This window comes from Saimiri boliviensis, chromosome 2 (assembly GCF_048565385.1).
Source record: "Saimiri boliviensis isolate mSaiBol1 chromosome 2, mSaiBol1.pri, whole genome shotgun sequence".
Taxonomy (NCBI): domain Eukaryota; kingdom Metazoa; phylum Chordata; class Mammalia; order Primates; family Cebidae; genus Saimiri; species Saimiri boliviensis.
This window is the reverse complement of record NC_133450.1, coordinates 192,229,211-192,244,475: the sequence shown is the minus strand read 5'-3', so window position 1 is coordinate 192,244,475 and position 15,265 is coordinate 192,229,211. Positions and strand designations below refer to the sequence as shown.

Genomic DNA, 15,265 nt, shown 5'->3' with positions numbered 1-15,265 from the left:
GGTCTGGAATCTCCAGCCACTGCCTTATTTCCATCTCCCTGATTTCTTCCATTAGAGATGAGCTTAGAGAGTAGCCTGACCAGGCAAGGAGATGGCTGAAGCTCTGCTGTGTTTAGTGACTCCACTGCTGCTTGCTGTTTTCATTACAAATGGACTCTGGGTGTCCCCACAATCTGACTCAGTGCTTTCAAAACCACTTCCACATCTCAGCCACAGGGTGCATTCCCAGGAGGGAGGAGGTCCACGCCACTGGAAGTTAGGATCGCCTTTCTCATTCGCCAGAAATGAGCTCCCTGGGGGACTCTGGGACTCACAAGACTGAGGGTCTGACTGTGTTTTCACAGCTGGAGCCCTGAGCAAATGTAAGACAGCCATCATTCAGGGCCATTTCCCTCGTTCCAGGTGCTGGGCTAAGGCTTGTCCCTGCACTTCATCATCTAACCCTGGAAACAACCCTATAAGATAGGACTGTTAGAATCACCATTCTTGGAAGAAGAGCAGAGGTTGAGTGGTTTAGTAAGTGACCCAAGGTCACAGGGTTCTTACCCAAGGCTACAAAGCAAAAGAGAACAACATTTGCCCTTGACAGCCCTCTCATGGTCACAAGCACAGGGTGGTACTGAGGTAGTTGGTGTTCCAGTTCACTTGAGGATACTGCAAAATGTCCATTGGCTGGGACTTTCCTGACCTCCCCAGATGAGTCAACGATTAAGCTCACAGGTCTGAAAACAGAGAGGTCAGACCCAGGGCTCTGGGCCCCCTCCAGTAATTCTCAGCCTGCTAAAAGCTGACCAGGATCGCATGGCACAGCACCCCAGTACTCACCGGGGCTTGAGTGTAGGTGACGGCTTCTAAGATCTCAGCTACTCCGTCTGTCTCCTGCAGCCCACTGGTTTCTCCAGATGCCTGTGTGGAGACAAGCCGTGCCACATACTGGATAGAGCAGGCAGGGCCCATAAGAGTTGAACAACTGGGAAAGTCACAAAAACTGACAAACCAGCTTTCCTATAGAGGAACGACGTGTGTATGTGTATGCGTCTCTCAGAGACAGAGACAGAATGGGGTTAAGGAGACAATGTGTGTGCAGTGTGCATGCTTAGTTGTTGGTTTTATTTCTTTCTTTATTTTGAGACAGGGTCTCTCTTACTCTATCACCCAGGCTGGAGTGCAGTGGTATGATTTCTGCTCACTGCCAACTCTGCCTTCTGGGTTCAAACTATTCTCCGGCCTCAGCCTCAAGAGTACTGGGACTACAGGCATGCGCCACCATGCCTGGCTAATTTTTGTATTTTTAGTAGAGACTGGGTTTCACCATGCTGGCCAGGCTGGTCTTGAACTCCTGACCTCAAGTGATTCACTCACCTTGGCCTCCCAAAGTGCTGGGATTACAGGCATGAGTCATTGCTCCTGGCCTGGTTATTCATTTTATTTCCTTCCACATTTTATTGCTCAAACAAAATACACAATCATTTCACACTCTCTTTAACATACCAACTTTCATTCTATCCAGGTCCCCACCACTCTCCCAACCTTTGTGAGGCTGTCATTGGAATGCTGCTCTGGGAACCATTACAGCCGAAGCATGACTTCCTGTCGCTACCTAGTCTTTCTAATTAGCCTCCGAAAGGCAGACAAGGAGCCCAAGTGCCATGATTTTGGAACCAGTCCCCTGTTCTTGGACTGTTGGGTTGTTTCTACTTTTTCAGTATTAATGGCAATGCAGAGGTGAACGTGAGACTACGCTACCCAGCATCACATGACTGTCAGGCTGGGACCACTGGCTCACGGAGCACTGGCCTTCTCATGGGCCCAAATTCCACTTCTTGGGCTTTCCAGTGGAATCGACGGCATTTTGCTTTTTTACGAAGTTAACAAAATCAATTTGTGTTCTGTTGTGGGGTTGATGCCACCCAAAGAACAATAGGAATGTGCTACCTTCTGCTCACCTCTGACTGCCTCCTGGGACCCCTTCTCCCTGGGAGGCCTCACCCTTGCTTGTCATTGGTCAGGCATTACCTGCTCCCTAACTCGCTTTGAGTTCCTCCTCTTTCCTCTTCCTGCTCCCACCTGACATGTTGGGTTTGGGTTTGTGGACTTCCTGTGTTCCCATCGCGCTCCGCTCCGTCATCGTATTTGGGTATGTGAGTGTGTATGAGCAGCTTGAGCGGGGAGGACAGTTCCCAGTTTATTCCTTTATCTACAGCACCTGCCCAGGAATGGCACCCAGCAGGTGCTCAGTCCACCCTTAGAGGAAGGGAAGGAGGGAGGGCGGAAGCAGTCATCTTTTTTTTCCTCCTCCCTACCACTCCATCCCCAGCTTAGGAGTGAATTCATTTGGCAAGCATAAAAGCTAAGTTGAGGATTGTTTTTATAGGAATTTACTCCCAGAATATCTCATTTTAACTTTGATTTTAGAATCCTGACACCATTTCTTGGCAAGAAGGCTGGAAAGCAGGCCACTGAAGGCCACAGCCGTAGAAGATCCTGACACCTTACAAGAAACACAGCTCCCCGCACCAGAGATGGCTGAGCTCTTTCAAAAGTGAAACCACGCCAAAAGCCCAAAATAGGACTCGAGGCAGTGTTTGCCAAAATGAGAGGTTTCAAAAACTCCACGCCACCGTCTGGGCATCCAGCCCTCCCCAGGCCACCCGGATGCTGGGTTGCAAGGCCCACTGTGGGATATGGGGGAGCTCACCGACGACTCTTCTGCGTCACACAGCTCCTCGGGAGTTCTGGGGTCAGGGTGCACAGTGAGCTGCTGGATGGAGCCCTGGGGGAAAAGAGAGGGATGAGAAGCCACGGCGTGGATGTTCGCAGCATGACTGCCCGTGGAAGACATGATTGCTTTTGTAATGGAGAAGAACAAGTACAGGCACGAGAATGAGGATGTACTGCCTGTGGCTTCAATGACAAAGCCAGGCCACCTCCCGGCCCACTCTCAGTTATGAGGGTACTCTCCTTGGGCCAGTATCATACTGACTCCTGAGCCAGAGAGGTCCTTGGGGAGCACTGTGTTCAGGTGTGGACACCACAGCAGCCTCCTGTGTCCGGGACCCCAGCTTGTCAGTGGCAAGCCCTGAAACACACGTCTCCCTCTCCCAGAAAGTTCTTTCCCCTGTGGCTCAAAGCTTCTGTGCTTGAAGGCCTAGTCCCAAAAAGAAAAGGGCTGCCACAGCCTCCCTACCTCCACTCTCATCCCCTCTCCCACATCTGACAGCTTCCTCTCCACAAGGCCCCCAAAGTGAGCATTTAAAAACTGCCCATCAGATTTAAACTTCTTAGCATTCTCCAGTGTCTTCCACTCTACTCCAAATCAACCCAAGCTCCACCCAGCAGGGCTGTCCTGTTCACCAGTGAGACATTAGTAAATACATGTGCTGACTAAATAAGTAACTGTGATAACCTAGCGATCTTCAGAATGCCTTGTTCATAAAAGCCCATTTTGATAGTAAAGTCAGTTAATTTTTTTTTTTTTTTTTTTTTGAGACAGAGTCTCGCTCTGTCACCCAGGCTGGAATGCAATGGCGGGATCTTGGCTCACTGCAACTTCTGCCTCCCAGGTTCAAGCAATTCTTTTGCCTCAGTCTCCTGCATAGCTGAGACTACAGGCGTCCACCACCACGCCCGACTAATTTTTGTATTTTTAGTAGAGATGGGGTTTCGCCATATTGGCCAGGCTGGTCTCAAACTCCTGACCTTGTGATCCACCCGCCTGGACCTCCCAAAGTGCTGGGATTACAGGCGTGAACCACCGTGCCCAGCCAGTTTAGTTTTTTTTTAAGTGCACATTGCCCAAAAGGAGAGAGAAGCTACCTCTCACTCTGGTATTCTAGTGTATCCCACGTTTTCAGAAATTACTTAAGTGCAATTGCCACCCATGTTCAAAGATCAAACCAGTCAGGGATATGACAAACCTGGCTCTTTTTTTTTTTTTTTTTTTTTTGAGACGGAGTTTCGCTCTTGTTACCCAGGCTGGAGTGCAATGGCGCGATCTCGGCTCACCGCAACCTCCGCCTCCTGGGTTCAGGCAATTCTCCTGCCTCAGCCTCCTGAGTAGCTGGGATTACAGGCACGTGCCACCATGCCCAGCTAATATTTTTGTATTTTTAGTAGAGACGGGGTTTCACCATGTTGACCAGGATGGTCTCGATCTCTTGACCTCATGATACACCCGCCTCGGCCTCCCAAAGTGCTGGGATTACAGGCTTGAGCCACCGTGCCCGGAAACCTGGCTCTTTTATATAAAATCTTAAAATGTACAAAGTGCCTTCACACAGGTTAGCTTATTTGACCTAGAAGCCTGAGGGATAGGTTTTCTTATCTCCACTTACAGATAAGAAAACAGAGAGGATCAGAGAATTCAGATAACGGTCTCAAATCCACAAGCTGAGTTGAAGACTGAGGATGGAAATCTAGGTTTTGGGGTTCCAGGCCTAGTGTTCTTTCTCACCATAACATGTATGCCTCTTTGAGGACATAAAAATAAAATAATAACATTAATAGTTGCTCCATTTACTGCATGGTGAGTCTCTATCCATCCACCTCCCTGCTCTGCCTGGAATGGGACTTTGACTCACAGTAAATCTCTCGAGCCCTGTAGCTCCTGCATTGCCCACGAAGATTCCAGCGCTGGACTCAAAAGCCAAAGGCCGGGAGGACCGCTGGAAGGAAATGCGGCTGTGCTCCTCACAGTCCATGAGGAGGGTCACTTCCTGACCCTGGACAATCACGGCGAAGTGGTTCCACCTGTGGGTCATCACGGGCACCGAGAAGGCAGCAACCTCTTGGGACACGTGGGAGCCCAGCTCCGTGTAGTAGAGGATGATCCGCTGCTGGCCGTCCTCCACGCCCGAGAGCCGCAGGCCCAGGTAAATGACCTTCTGGAAGGCGTCAGTGATAGCAAAGAGCACGCCGCCGCGGGAGCTGCTGGGCTTCACCGTGACGCTAATGGCGAAGTCCCTGAAGAAGGTGGATGGGATGAGGGTCCTGGCTGGGCGGCCGACGTTGGCACCAGGCCCAAAGCTGTAGGCTGGGAAGCCACCATAGCCTGTGACAAAGGATACGGAGGAGGGCAGCGGGACACCGATGAGCTGCGTGAGGTCCAGGTGACCCTGGGAAGCCGACTCTGCAGGGACGGAGAGAGAGGTCATGCTTCACAGGTGGATTCCACTATGCTTGGAAATGAGGAAGAAACGCAGTCACAGATGAAACGAGATCACTCAGGAACCCCCCTGAAACGGCAGCTCCAAAATGGTTGTTTTTCAAATGTTTTTGACAATGACCCACGATAAGAAATGTATTTACATTGCAACCCAATATACACGTGTAGACAAACGGAAGTTTCATAAAACATTATTGACTTTTAATACTCACCAGGCCCTCAAATATTCCATTTAATTATTCTTTTTCTGTTTTGTTTTGTTTTGTTTTGAACATGCTGGAAATGAACTACTAAATTGATTTTATAACCCACTAATGGTTCATGACCTGCAGTTTGGAAAACACTTATGAATAATCCCTAGAATACATGATGTTCCCCCATCAACTTGGAGATTTTTCCCCCTACTATAAAACTGAATAGGGGCCAGGCATGGTGGCTTAATGTCTGTAATCCCAGCATTTTGGGAGGCCCAGGTGTGTCGATCACTTGAAGTCAGGAGTTCAAGGCCAGCCTGGCCAACATGGTGAAACCCCATCTCTACTAAAAAAAGAAAAATCAGCCGGGCGTGCTGGTGCATGCCTATAATCCCAGCTACCTGGGAGGCTGAGGCAGGAGAATCACTTGAACCCAGGAGGCAGAGGTTGCAGTGAGCTGAGATTGCACCACCTCACTCCAGGCTAGGTGACAGAGTGAGAGCCCTTAAAAAAAATGGATAGGTTTGTTTTGTTTTGAATGAGGTCTATGGTTTAAGTACCCTCAAGCAAGTGTACGGGGAAAATCAGGGACAGGGTGAAGTGTTCCCAAGCCTCAGGACAACTGAAATTTGTGTCATTGTCATCATCTTTAACATCACTGCCACCATCATCATCATCATCACCACCACCACCACCCTCATCATCCACATGTCCTAAGTTCTCTCTGTACCAGGCCCTGCTCTAAGCTCTGTACATACATTAGACCTACATTAGCTTGTGTAATCCTCACAACAAGCCAATGAGGTTACGTACTCTTATTCCCCTCTTACTTCCGAGAAAACTGAGGCTTAGGGAAATCAACAAATTTGCTTAAGGTAAGTTGCACACAGGTTTCAAACCCGGAGCATCTGACCTCAGAGACTATGCCACCACACCTTGCTGGGAGAAATGCCTGAGCTCCATTATGGTGTCCTGAAAAGGACCCAGGCTCGAGAATGTTGGTGTATCCAACTATTTTCTTCAGGAAAAGACTGCAGAATGGTTTGCGGCAACATGCACCCACTCCTGAGTTGATGTCCAAGGTACCAGCAGTGAGCTAGGAAGGCAGGTCCCAGGGAGAAGGGTAGGAGACCTCTGCAGCCAGAACAACAGACAAGTCACACCCCTTGGCCTCGGAAGAGAAGCTGGATCCTGAGGATTCAACCAGATAAGGAGGCCTGAAATAAGTGAGGATCAGAATCGAGCAGTGTCCTCTTCTGGAGGCCAGAGGGCAGGGCAGACTCACTTGGTGGCTGTGTGGGTTACAGCCAAAGGCCAGAGGCCATTGAGAACCTGAGTGGTCTCTGGGGACGTGGCAGGTTGGTCTCCAGAGAAAACTCCAAACACTCGAGGGCCCCTCTAAGAAAAGCCCTACCTGAGGAATCAGCCTATTTTCCAGTTCACCCAACTTGCCACTGTCTTACTGGACACAGCTAAGTGACCTCGAGTGAGTCAGTGAACCACTCCAAGTCTGAGTGTCTTCCTCTATCATACAAAGCACTAGAATGAGCTCCAAAAGAATGACTAAATGAGACCGTCCATGGGAACTCCTGGTCAATAATGGTAGCAATGCAACAAACATTCACTATTCTTTATTTTTATTATATCCACTGAACAACCTCCAGAGGTCAATGGGCAGGGATGATCACTCCTGCAGCACTGACCAGGAAAGTGAGGCTGACATGGGAACCTGCCTCTGTGCCCTTGAGCTCCCTCATAAAGTGGAATAACAATGTGGTTTTCGTACATAATTTTACTTAGTCCTCACAGCAGCCCTGGAAATTAACTGCTATTATCCCATTTTGCAGATGAAAAACTGAGGCTTGGGAAGATGAGCTGACTGGCCCAAGGTTACCCAGCTAGTAAGAGGCAAGACATTTTCGAGCCATGGCTGGTGTGATTTCTGGCTGATTCACTGCCACAGCCTCACTGAGATTAGGGAGTCTCTGTGGGGGTTGTGGGTGGGCCCCACCTAGTCTGCCTACCATCTCAATGATCCTTCAGCAGCAAGAAGGATGCAGTCAAGACTCCAGGTGGTCCAGGAACTCAAATTTCCCACATGTACTTGGTAGCTGGGAGAGGGAGATGCCCCGACTGTCATGCCCGCACCCCGACTCCACAACACTCACAGAGAAGGCTGCTCACTGCCAGCACCAACCTCAATTACTATGAAATATTTAGGTTAAACAAAAAATACAGTATAAAGAATAATATGAGGCACTTGGTGGTTAAATGGTTAAAATGGCAGATTTTATGCTATCTATGTTTAAAATTAAATTTAAAAGAAGGTGAGTAGCCCAGAGCATCATTGTGAGAATTAAAGGACATAATACAAAGAGCTGGCACGTGGAAAATGCTTAAAAAATGGTGGATATCATAGCTGGACACACTGTGGCCCACAACTGTAAACCCAACACTTTGGGAGGCCAAGGAGTGAAGATTGCTTGAGCTCAGGAGTTTAAGACCAGCCTAGGCAACATAGTGAAACCTCATCTCTACAAAACAACAACAAAAAAAGCCAGGTGGTGTGCACCTGTAGTAGTGGTATGCACTGGTAGTCCCCACTACCCAGGAGGTTGAGGTGGGAGGACTGCTTGAGCCTGGGTGGTCAAGGCTGCAGTGAGCTGAGATCGCGCCACTGCATTCCAGCCTGGGTGACGGAGTAAGACCTTGTCTCAAAAAAAAAACAAAAAAAGGTAGATATCATCATCACCATCATCATCATCATCGTCATCCTAGACTTGCTGGTTTAGAAAAGAACCCCAGAGGTCACCTGATACAACTCTATCTGTTTCGACATGGTTTCACATGTTGGCCAGGCTGGTCTTGAACTCCCGAGCTCAGGTGATCCGCCAGCCTTGGCCTCCCAAAGTGCTAGGATTTCAGGCACGAGCCACTGCATCCGGCCTTGATCTTATATTTTCACAACAGTACTCTGCAGTATAAAGAAGCCACAGTGGGTTGATTCACATCTCTGTTGTGAATAGAAAGTGAGGTTTCCATCAATATTACAAAGGATACTGCCATGGACTCCCTTACACACATCTCCTTGTGCTTACCTGTGCAGGTAATTCCCCCAGCTGGAAGCAGAATTATTGGATAATATGGGTATGTGCACCTGCAACTTCCCTGAATGTTGCAGAGTTGTTTTCTGAAGCAACTGTGACATGTTGCACGCCCACCAGCAGTGTATTCTTACCAACATTTAGGGGAGGCAGAGAGATGCAATTTGGGAGAGGTCCATGGGGCTTTTCACCTGGAGTGATGGTGTTAATTGTTTAGGTGGTATTCAAATAAGCATTCCTTGTATTTTTCTTTATGGCAACTTTCATGGAAAATATTTCACACAATTTTTACGAAAATAATTAACCCTCGCTTGACAAAAGAGCACATCTGATCCTGTTGCTGTCCTGCTTAGAAGCCTTCCATGAAATACGATTATTCATGGCCCTCAGGGCCAGGGCTGACCAGGCTACTGCCACCTGGCCCAAGAGGCCCTCTGTGGCAGGACCCAGCTGCCCTCCCTACTCCCTGACATGCCTGATACAGTCCCCGGAGTGGCCTGTGCTGTCCCAGGGCCTCCCACCCCTGCCAGGAATGCTTTCCTCTCTGCCATCTGCCCCAGCCCAGCCCAGTTATTTTGCCTTAATGACTCCGGCTCATCAGCCCAGGTCTCGTTTCCCCTAAAATCTTGCTTCACCTCCTGCGCCCACACCATCCCCTCTGGGGACTGCATTAGAAGCCCTCTCCGTGCACACTGGGGTCCTCTATCATAGCCCCTGTATGGTACTATTGGGTCATTTGTCTCTCTTCCCACTGGGCCATCTGTGTTCTCAGTAACAGCCCAGGGCTGATGAGCGCATGAATGAACAAATGAATGACTGTGTACGTGTTGTCGAATCCCCTTTTTTTATTTTTATTTTTTAAATGAGACAGAGTGTTGCTCTGTTGCCCAGGTGGGAATGCAGAGGCATGATCACAGCTCACTGCAGCCTCAACCTACAGGATCAAATGATCCTTCCACCTCTCAGCCTCTCAAATGGCTGGGACTATAGGCATGCAGCATCACACTCAGCTAATTTTTCCATTTTTTGTAGAGACAGGGTCTCACTATGTTGCCTACATTGGTCTCGAACTCCTGGACTCAAGTGATTCTCCTGCCTCGGCCTCCCAAAGTGCTGGGATTACTGGTGTGAGCTCCTGCACCCAGCATCCAACCCCCTCATTTTAGAAAAGACTAAACTAACCTTAATAGAGAGAAAGAAAGTGTTTGCTGGCCATGAATTCAGATTTGATTCTCAGTTGAATGCTTATCCTCTCTAGTTTACAACTTGCTTTAAAACAGAAATTAATTTTAGTTAAAAGGTTGGTAAATCGGGCTAAATTTGACCACAGAAGTAAAAGAGTTCTGCATAGCAAAAAATAACAGTAATGATAATCCCCACAATGTCAAAGAAACCCACAAATCCATGAAATGGTATTTGCTACATAAATCACAGACAACAAACTAATTTCTCTAATATGCAAAGCAAATGAATACCCAAAGGAAAAATGGGTGAAGAACAGGAAATTCTAGACACAGTAAAAGAAATTAAAATGGCTCTTAAAAGTATGAAAAATACTTAACCTCATTCATAAAGAGAGAAAGACAAGTTAAGATTACAAAGAGATACCATTTCCCTATCAGATTGGCAAAGACAGGAATATGCTGTGTTGGCAGAGTTTAAGGCAGCGGGCCCTCTCCTGCGTGGCTGGCGGGAAATAAATTGGTATAACGTGGTGGGAGGCAATTCGATAACATTTATCAAAATGACAAATGCGCATGTACTCGTGGACCCAGCAGTCATACTTCTATGAATTTTTTTTAACAGATAAAGTTACATATGTGAAACACAAAGTACGTACAAAAATATTCACTGCGTTGTGGTTTCAATTTACCTAAAATTTCCATCTTTGGGAATGATTAAGAAAATAATAAATTATGATAGGTTCACACAGTGAAATACAAGCCAGCCTTTCAAAAGATGTGATTTCTTACATACTAATAATGAAACAATCAACAAGACGTATTATGTAAAAACAGACAAAGTAACAAGGTACAGAACTGAATTGCTATTGGTTGAAAATATATGTGCTAATATAAATTAAATACAGAAGATATATTTAAATGCATATATTACAATATCTCTAGAAGAATACACAAGAAACTGGGGCCAGGGGTTGTCTCCAGGGAAGGAGGCTGGTGGCTGGAGGCTGGGGGACTTACTTTTCACTGGACACTCTTTTATAATTTTTCTATTTTACAGAATATACATGGTATGAAAAGCAAAGACATTTACGCATTTTTAAAGAGATTAACTCCTTGGATCCACTTTTAGAAATCATAAAACCTATTCTTGCTTGTCCTTACTCAGATACAGCTTATCTTTGTACAGAAAGAAATAAGAAAGAAGGAAAAGAAACAAAGAAAAGCAAACGTCCCACTGAGATTTCTTTTCTCCCCTCCACGCTTTAAAGATAAAAACAAAACAAAACCACAAACACCCTACTGATGGCTCTGCTTTCTTCTTCACTTATCCAATCCAGTAAAAAGCTTTTCCTCTACTTCCTCTCTCTCCTGCTGTGAACAGGAGGGGGAAGCCTCTTTCTGCTGGGAAAATTCCTGGTGCCACAGAGAGTAAAAGCACCAGAGCTTCACATCCTGTGGCTTGTTTCCAAGTGGTGGTCTCTGGGGGCTCCAGGGCCAGGTGGGGTTCAGGGGACACTGGGGGAAGGGCCTGAGAGGCTCTCACTCAGAAGGGTCATTGCTTAAAGCAGCCCGGTGCGGCCTATGGCCGGTAGATCCAGGCTTGTGCATGGCAATTCTGGGAATTCTTATGCCCAGGAGTCTGCTTAAAAACAAAAATTCGTGAATCTATCCAACATCCTTGTTTTATAGACTGGGAAAGTGATGTTCAGGGAGACTTCCATGACCAGGAGGCAAGCCAGGAAGTGACAGATGGGGCGGCAAAGCAAGGGGGGACAGAGACTTGGAACCATGAGTCCCAAAGCTGGTGCCCTCCCATAGCCCCCAACCTCTCCAGACCCTGGCCGGTGGCTGGTCAGCTGGAGAGGGGACAAAGGAGGCAGCCTGCAGCAGAGAACATCCTCCACTTCAGACACAGCTGTGATGAGATCTGCCTTTGCCCTTCATCAAACACGAAGCCTTCGGGTGATGACATCCTGGTGATCAGGGGAGGCCCCTGCCCACTTCATATGTAGGGATTCGATGAGATGACATATGGGGAATGCAAGGTATAAGCTTAGCAAAAACCAAAGTCTGCAAAACAGATCCTTTCCTAACCCGCCCGCCCTCCAGCCCCCTCGGCCTCAGCCTTTCAAGACAGGACACATGGATAGGCGCTGGCCCACAGGCTTTGTTTCCACAAGGTCTGCCAAGAGGGAGCCCAGCCATGAATCTAGGGTAAGCCCAAGTCAGCCCGGCAGCCCAGCCCTGCTCTCAGCAACCTCCACCACATCTGTCCACAGGCACTGTCCCATGACATGGCATGGTGGGGGACGACCCCTGGCCTGGAGTGACCCATGCTCCCTCATGGTTGTGCCTGGGCCTGCTGGCTCATTTCCCCTTGGCCTCCAGCAGGAGGGCCACCTGCTCAGGCAGCCACCAGGGACGGGAGGAGAAGCCACGGAGCCAAGACAAACAGGCCCAGCAACTGGGTCCATGGGCTTGACCTGGGATGGCTCTGTGCTGGGCAGGAAGGGAGGAGGGTGAAGATCACAGCTGGTGGGAAGGCATCCCACCATTCTGGAGGGGATTGGGGACTGGCGAGGAGCATGCTGATGGGGGCTGATCATGGAACCCTCCAGCCTGAGGATTCTCGGAAGCAGCCCACACTTATCCCCAGATAATAATACCTCTCTTAGAGGACAGTTGTGTGACTTAAATAAAATAATATACCTAAAGTGCTTAGCACACTGCTTAGCACACATAGCACTTAGTAAGTGGTAGCTTCCTTTTCTTTCACTATTATTGTTACCCTGCTATTTCCCCATGCAGTTGCCATACTGGAAAACTCAAACTCAGGGTATTCTGAATGGGTCCTATCTTTTTTTTTTTTTGAGACAGAGTATTACCAGGCTGGTGTGATCTCAGCTCACTGCAACCTCCACCTTCCGGGTTCAAGCAATTCTCCTGCCTCAGTCTCCTGAGTAGCTGGGACTACAGGCGCATGCCACCACATCCAGCTAATTTCTGTATTTTTAGTAGAGATGGGGCTTCACCATGTTAGCCAGGTGGGTCCTACCTTTTATACCTCCGAGCCTTTGTGTATGCTATTCCCTCCACCTGAGGAACTGCTCCACATTTCTCAGGGCATGTCACCACCTCCTCCAAGAAGTCTTCTTGGATTCCCCCACCAGGTGGTCTGGGCATTCCTGCTCCTACACTTGGCCCTGACTCTATGTAGCATATATGGCATTACATCACAGAGGTGTCAGACCCTACTGTCTTGGAACCTCCTTAAGTGGAGGAACTGGGATCCACTTCTCCCTGTCTCCCCCACACCCAGGCTCTGTTCCTGAGCAGGTCCTCAGAAAGTGTCTGCTGGCTGAACTAAATCCTAGGCATTCCAGAATTGAAGGTGCCGGGCCCACAGTCTGCAGCCCTGGCGAGAGTCCCTGACGCTGGGCTCCAGTCCGACATCCCACAATGACCTCACTGCATGCTCATCCATCACCTGAAAGTGCAGGCTCCCTCCCACCTCAATGATGCTGGGTCCACTGGCCCAGGGAGCCCATCTGGGAGGCATGAATCCATGGGGCAACAAGAGGCCTAGAGAGGGGAGGCAGGACTCAGGTTCAAGGCTCCGTCTGTGACCTTGGGCCAGCTGCTCCCCCTCCCTGACCTCAGTTTCCCCATCAGAGAGTTAGACCAGCTGGCCTCTCAGAGCCATATCCACTGTGATTTATTCTACGTATTTCCACTGCTTTCAAACACATCCTGGTGCTACATCTGACCAGTCTTATTCTCTCCCTTCATCAATGCTTAGAGATAGATAGCTTCATTTCCAATGGGAGGTTTTCAACTAACTTTTCCAAATCATGAATTCGATCACATTTCTAAAGCCCCCACATTGTGCCTTGTGGAGTGCTGGAGACACGGAGCTAAGTCTGGAATATGTGCACTCAGAAGCTCACTATCTAGGTAACTATTAGCAGTCATCTGCTCATACTACAAGCTCCAAAGCCTTCGATGGCTCCCCAGTGCCATCAGCATAAAAGCAAAATTCCACTCGAGAATCCCTCTGCTTCATCTCCTCATTCTCCCCCTTGCCCTGTCTTTGCCTTCACTCATGCTATTCCTTCTAGTGATATCACCCTTCCCCATCTTCTCACATATGAATCTTTCCAGTCTGGCTCAGCTGCACCCCAACACTCGGGACCCCACTCTCACTCTGCAAAAAGGGCCGAAGTTATTCCCCCTTCCTCTAAACATCCACAGAGCCAGGGGAACGCTGTGAAGGAACAGAGACAGGGAGAGACAACCTGGACCTCCCTCCCTCAAATCTAGCTCAGACTCCAAAGTGCAGTTTTGGGGTGGCCCCTCCTCAGGATGCAGAGAGGAGAAAGACGGCTTCAGAGGCAGAGGAAAATCTGAGCAGTCAGGGCAGGGTGCGACTTTCCTCCCAAGGGTCCAAAGCCAGTTTCCATGGAAACCAGGCGTAATCCCAGCCATGAAGAAACAAACAGCAGGATTCAGGTTTTCCTTCCACACAGATGACAGCGATCTGGCCAGAGATGAAGAACAGGAATGAACCCTCACCTCTCCTCCCCCTCCCTGCCACAGGCTCAAGGACATCATCTGGCACTTCCTCTACCCTGCTGGGCCTCGGTTTCCCCTTCCGTGCAGTGGGCTGGATCAGTCCTTCCATCTGTGGGGTCCTGAAGCAGTGCCCGGGACTAGCCTGAGCTTTGGAGCCTTGCCTCCCTAGGGAACTGTAGCTGGCTTTGCAAAGCTGCGTCTCACAGATGATCGTCCGGGACCTGAGCCCAGCGCTCGCGCTAGTCTAAGGAGCGTTCCTCTGGCTCCCAGTGAAGGAGCCCTACGGAGTTGTCCCGATGGAGGCACGAGGAAGGCCGAGGACGCCCCGCGACTGTGTGCGGCAGCGGCCCCTGGCGGCCTCTACGGGAACTGCGCTTCCACCAACCGTAAGAAAGGCTTTCCCCCTGGGCTGTGAACCAGGATCCAGCAGACCAGCGAGGTCTGTAAGGGACCCAAGAGAGCAGGTCTGAGGCCATGCAGTGAGTGTGGCCAAGCCAGGCCTAGAACCCACAAAGCCACCTTTCCGTCCTCTGCTGTTTCCCTGCTCCGAGTGCTGGGAAAGGTCGAAGGTGCCCCTCCGGCGCCCCTCCCATTCCCACACACGTCTCTAAAGACAAATGGCATACTTCGGTCAGCTAAAACGGTGACTCCTGCAAGCGGGTCGTGTATTCCCACTGGGGGGCCCGGGCTCAGGGGGTCCAGATGACCCTATATTGCCTGTGGCCTGGGGCTGGACCAGTAAGATGAGGGTATGTAAGGTAAGGTGGGGGACTGCCCTCGGGACCCCAGAAGGGCTCCTGGTGCCTGAATTTCCTGGCATTCAGCCCCTGGGGAGAGAGGAGGTCCAATTCTCCTCCTCTGCACCTATGGCATGGGGGTCAGACCTTAGAGAAGCCACGTGTCCTTCTTCCTTGCCCTTTGCCAGCTCGTTCTGCCAGTGAGTTGGGAGGGTAGGGTTCTTGCATCTCCTAGGATTGTTCTTTCCCTTCCCTTTGGACACTCCTACAGAGAGGTGGCCCTGGAGGACCCTGGGTATGTCTAAATCAG

The 15,265-nt window shown here is 49.3% G+C and overlaps 1 protein-coding gene across 2 annotated transcripts in view; it reads right to left on the bottom strand.

The window, feature by feature from the left end:
- Nucleotides 1-15,265, bottom strand: part of COL15A1 (collagen type XV alpha 1 chain) — a 120,929-nt gene that overhangs the window by 75,083 nt on the left and 30,581 nt on the right. For both annotated transcript variants that reach the window (XM_003940079.4, XM_074395094.1), the window contains exons 3-5: nucleotides 4,581-5,128; nucleotides 2,699-2,773; nucleotides 826-906 (exon numbers count right to left, since the gene is read on the bottom strand). In XM_003940079.4, the coding sequence (XP_003940128.1) occupies nucleotides 826-906; nucleotides 2,699-2,773; nucleotides 4,581-5,128 (704 nt within the window). The remainder of the gene's footprint in view (nucleotides 1-825; nucleotides 907-2,698; nucleotides 2,774-4,580; nucleotides 5,129-15,265) is intronic.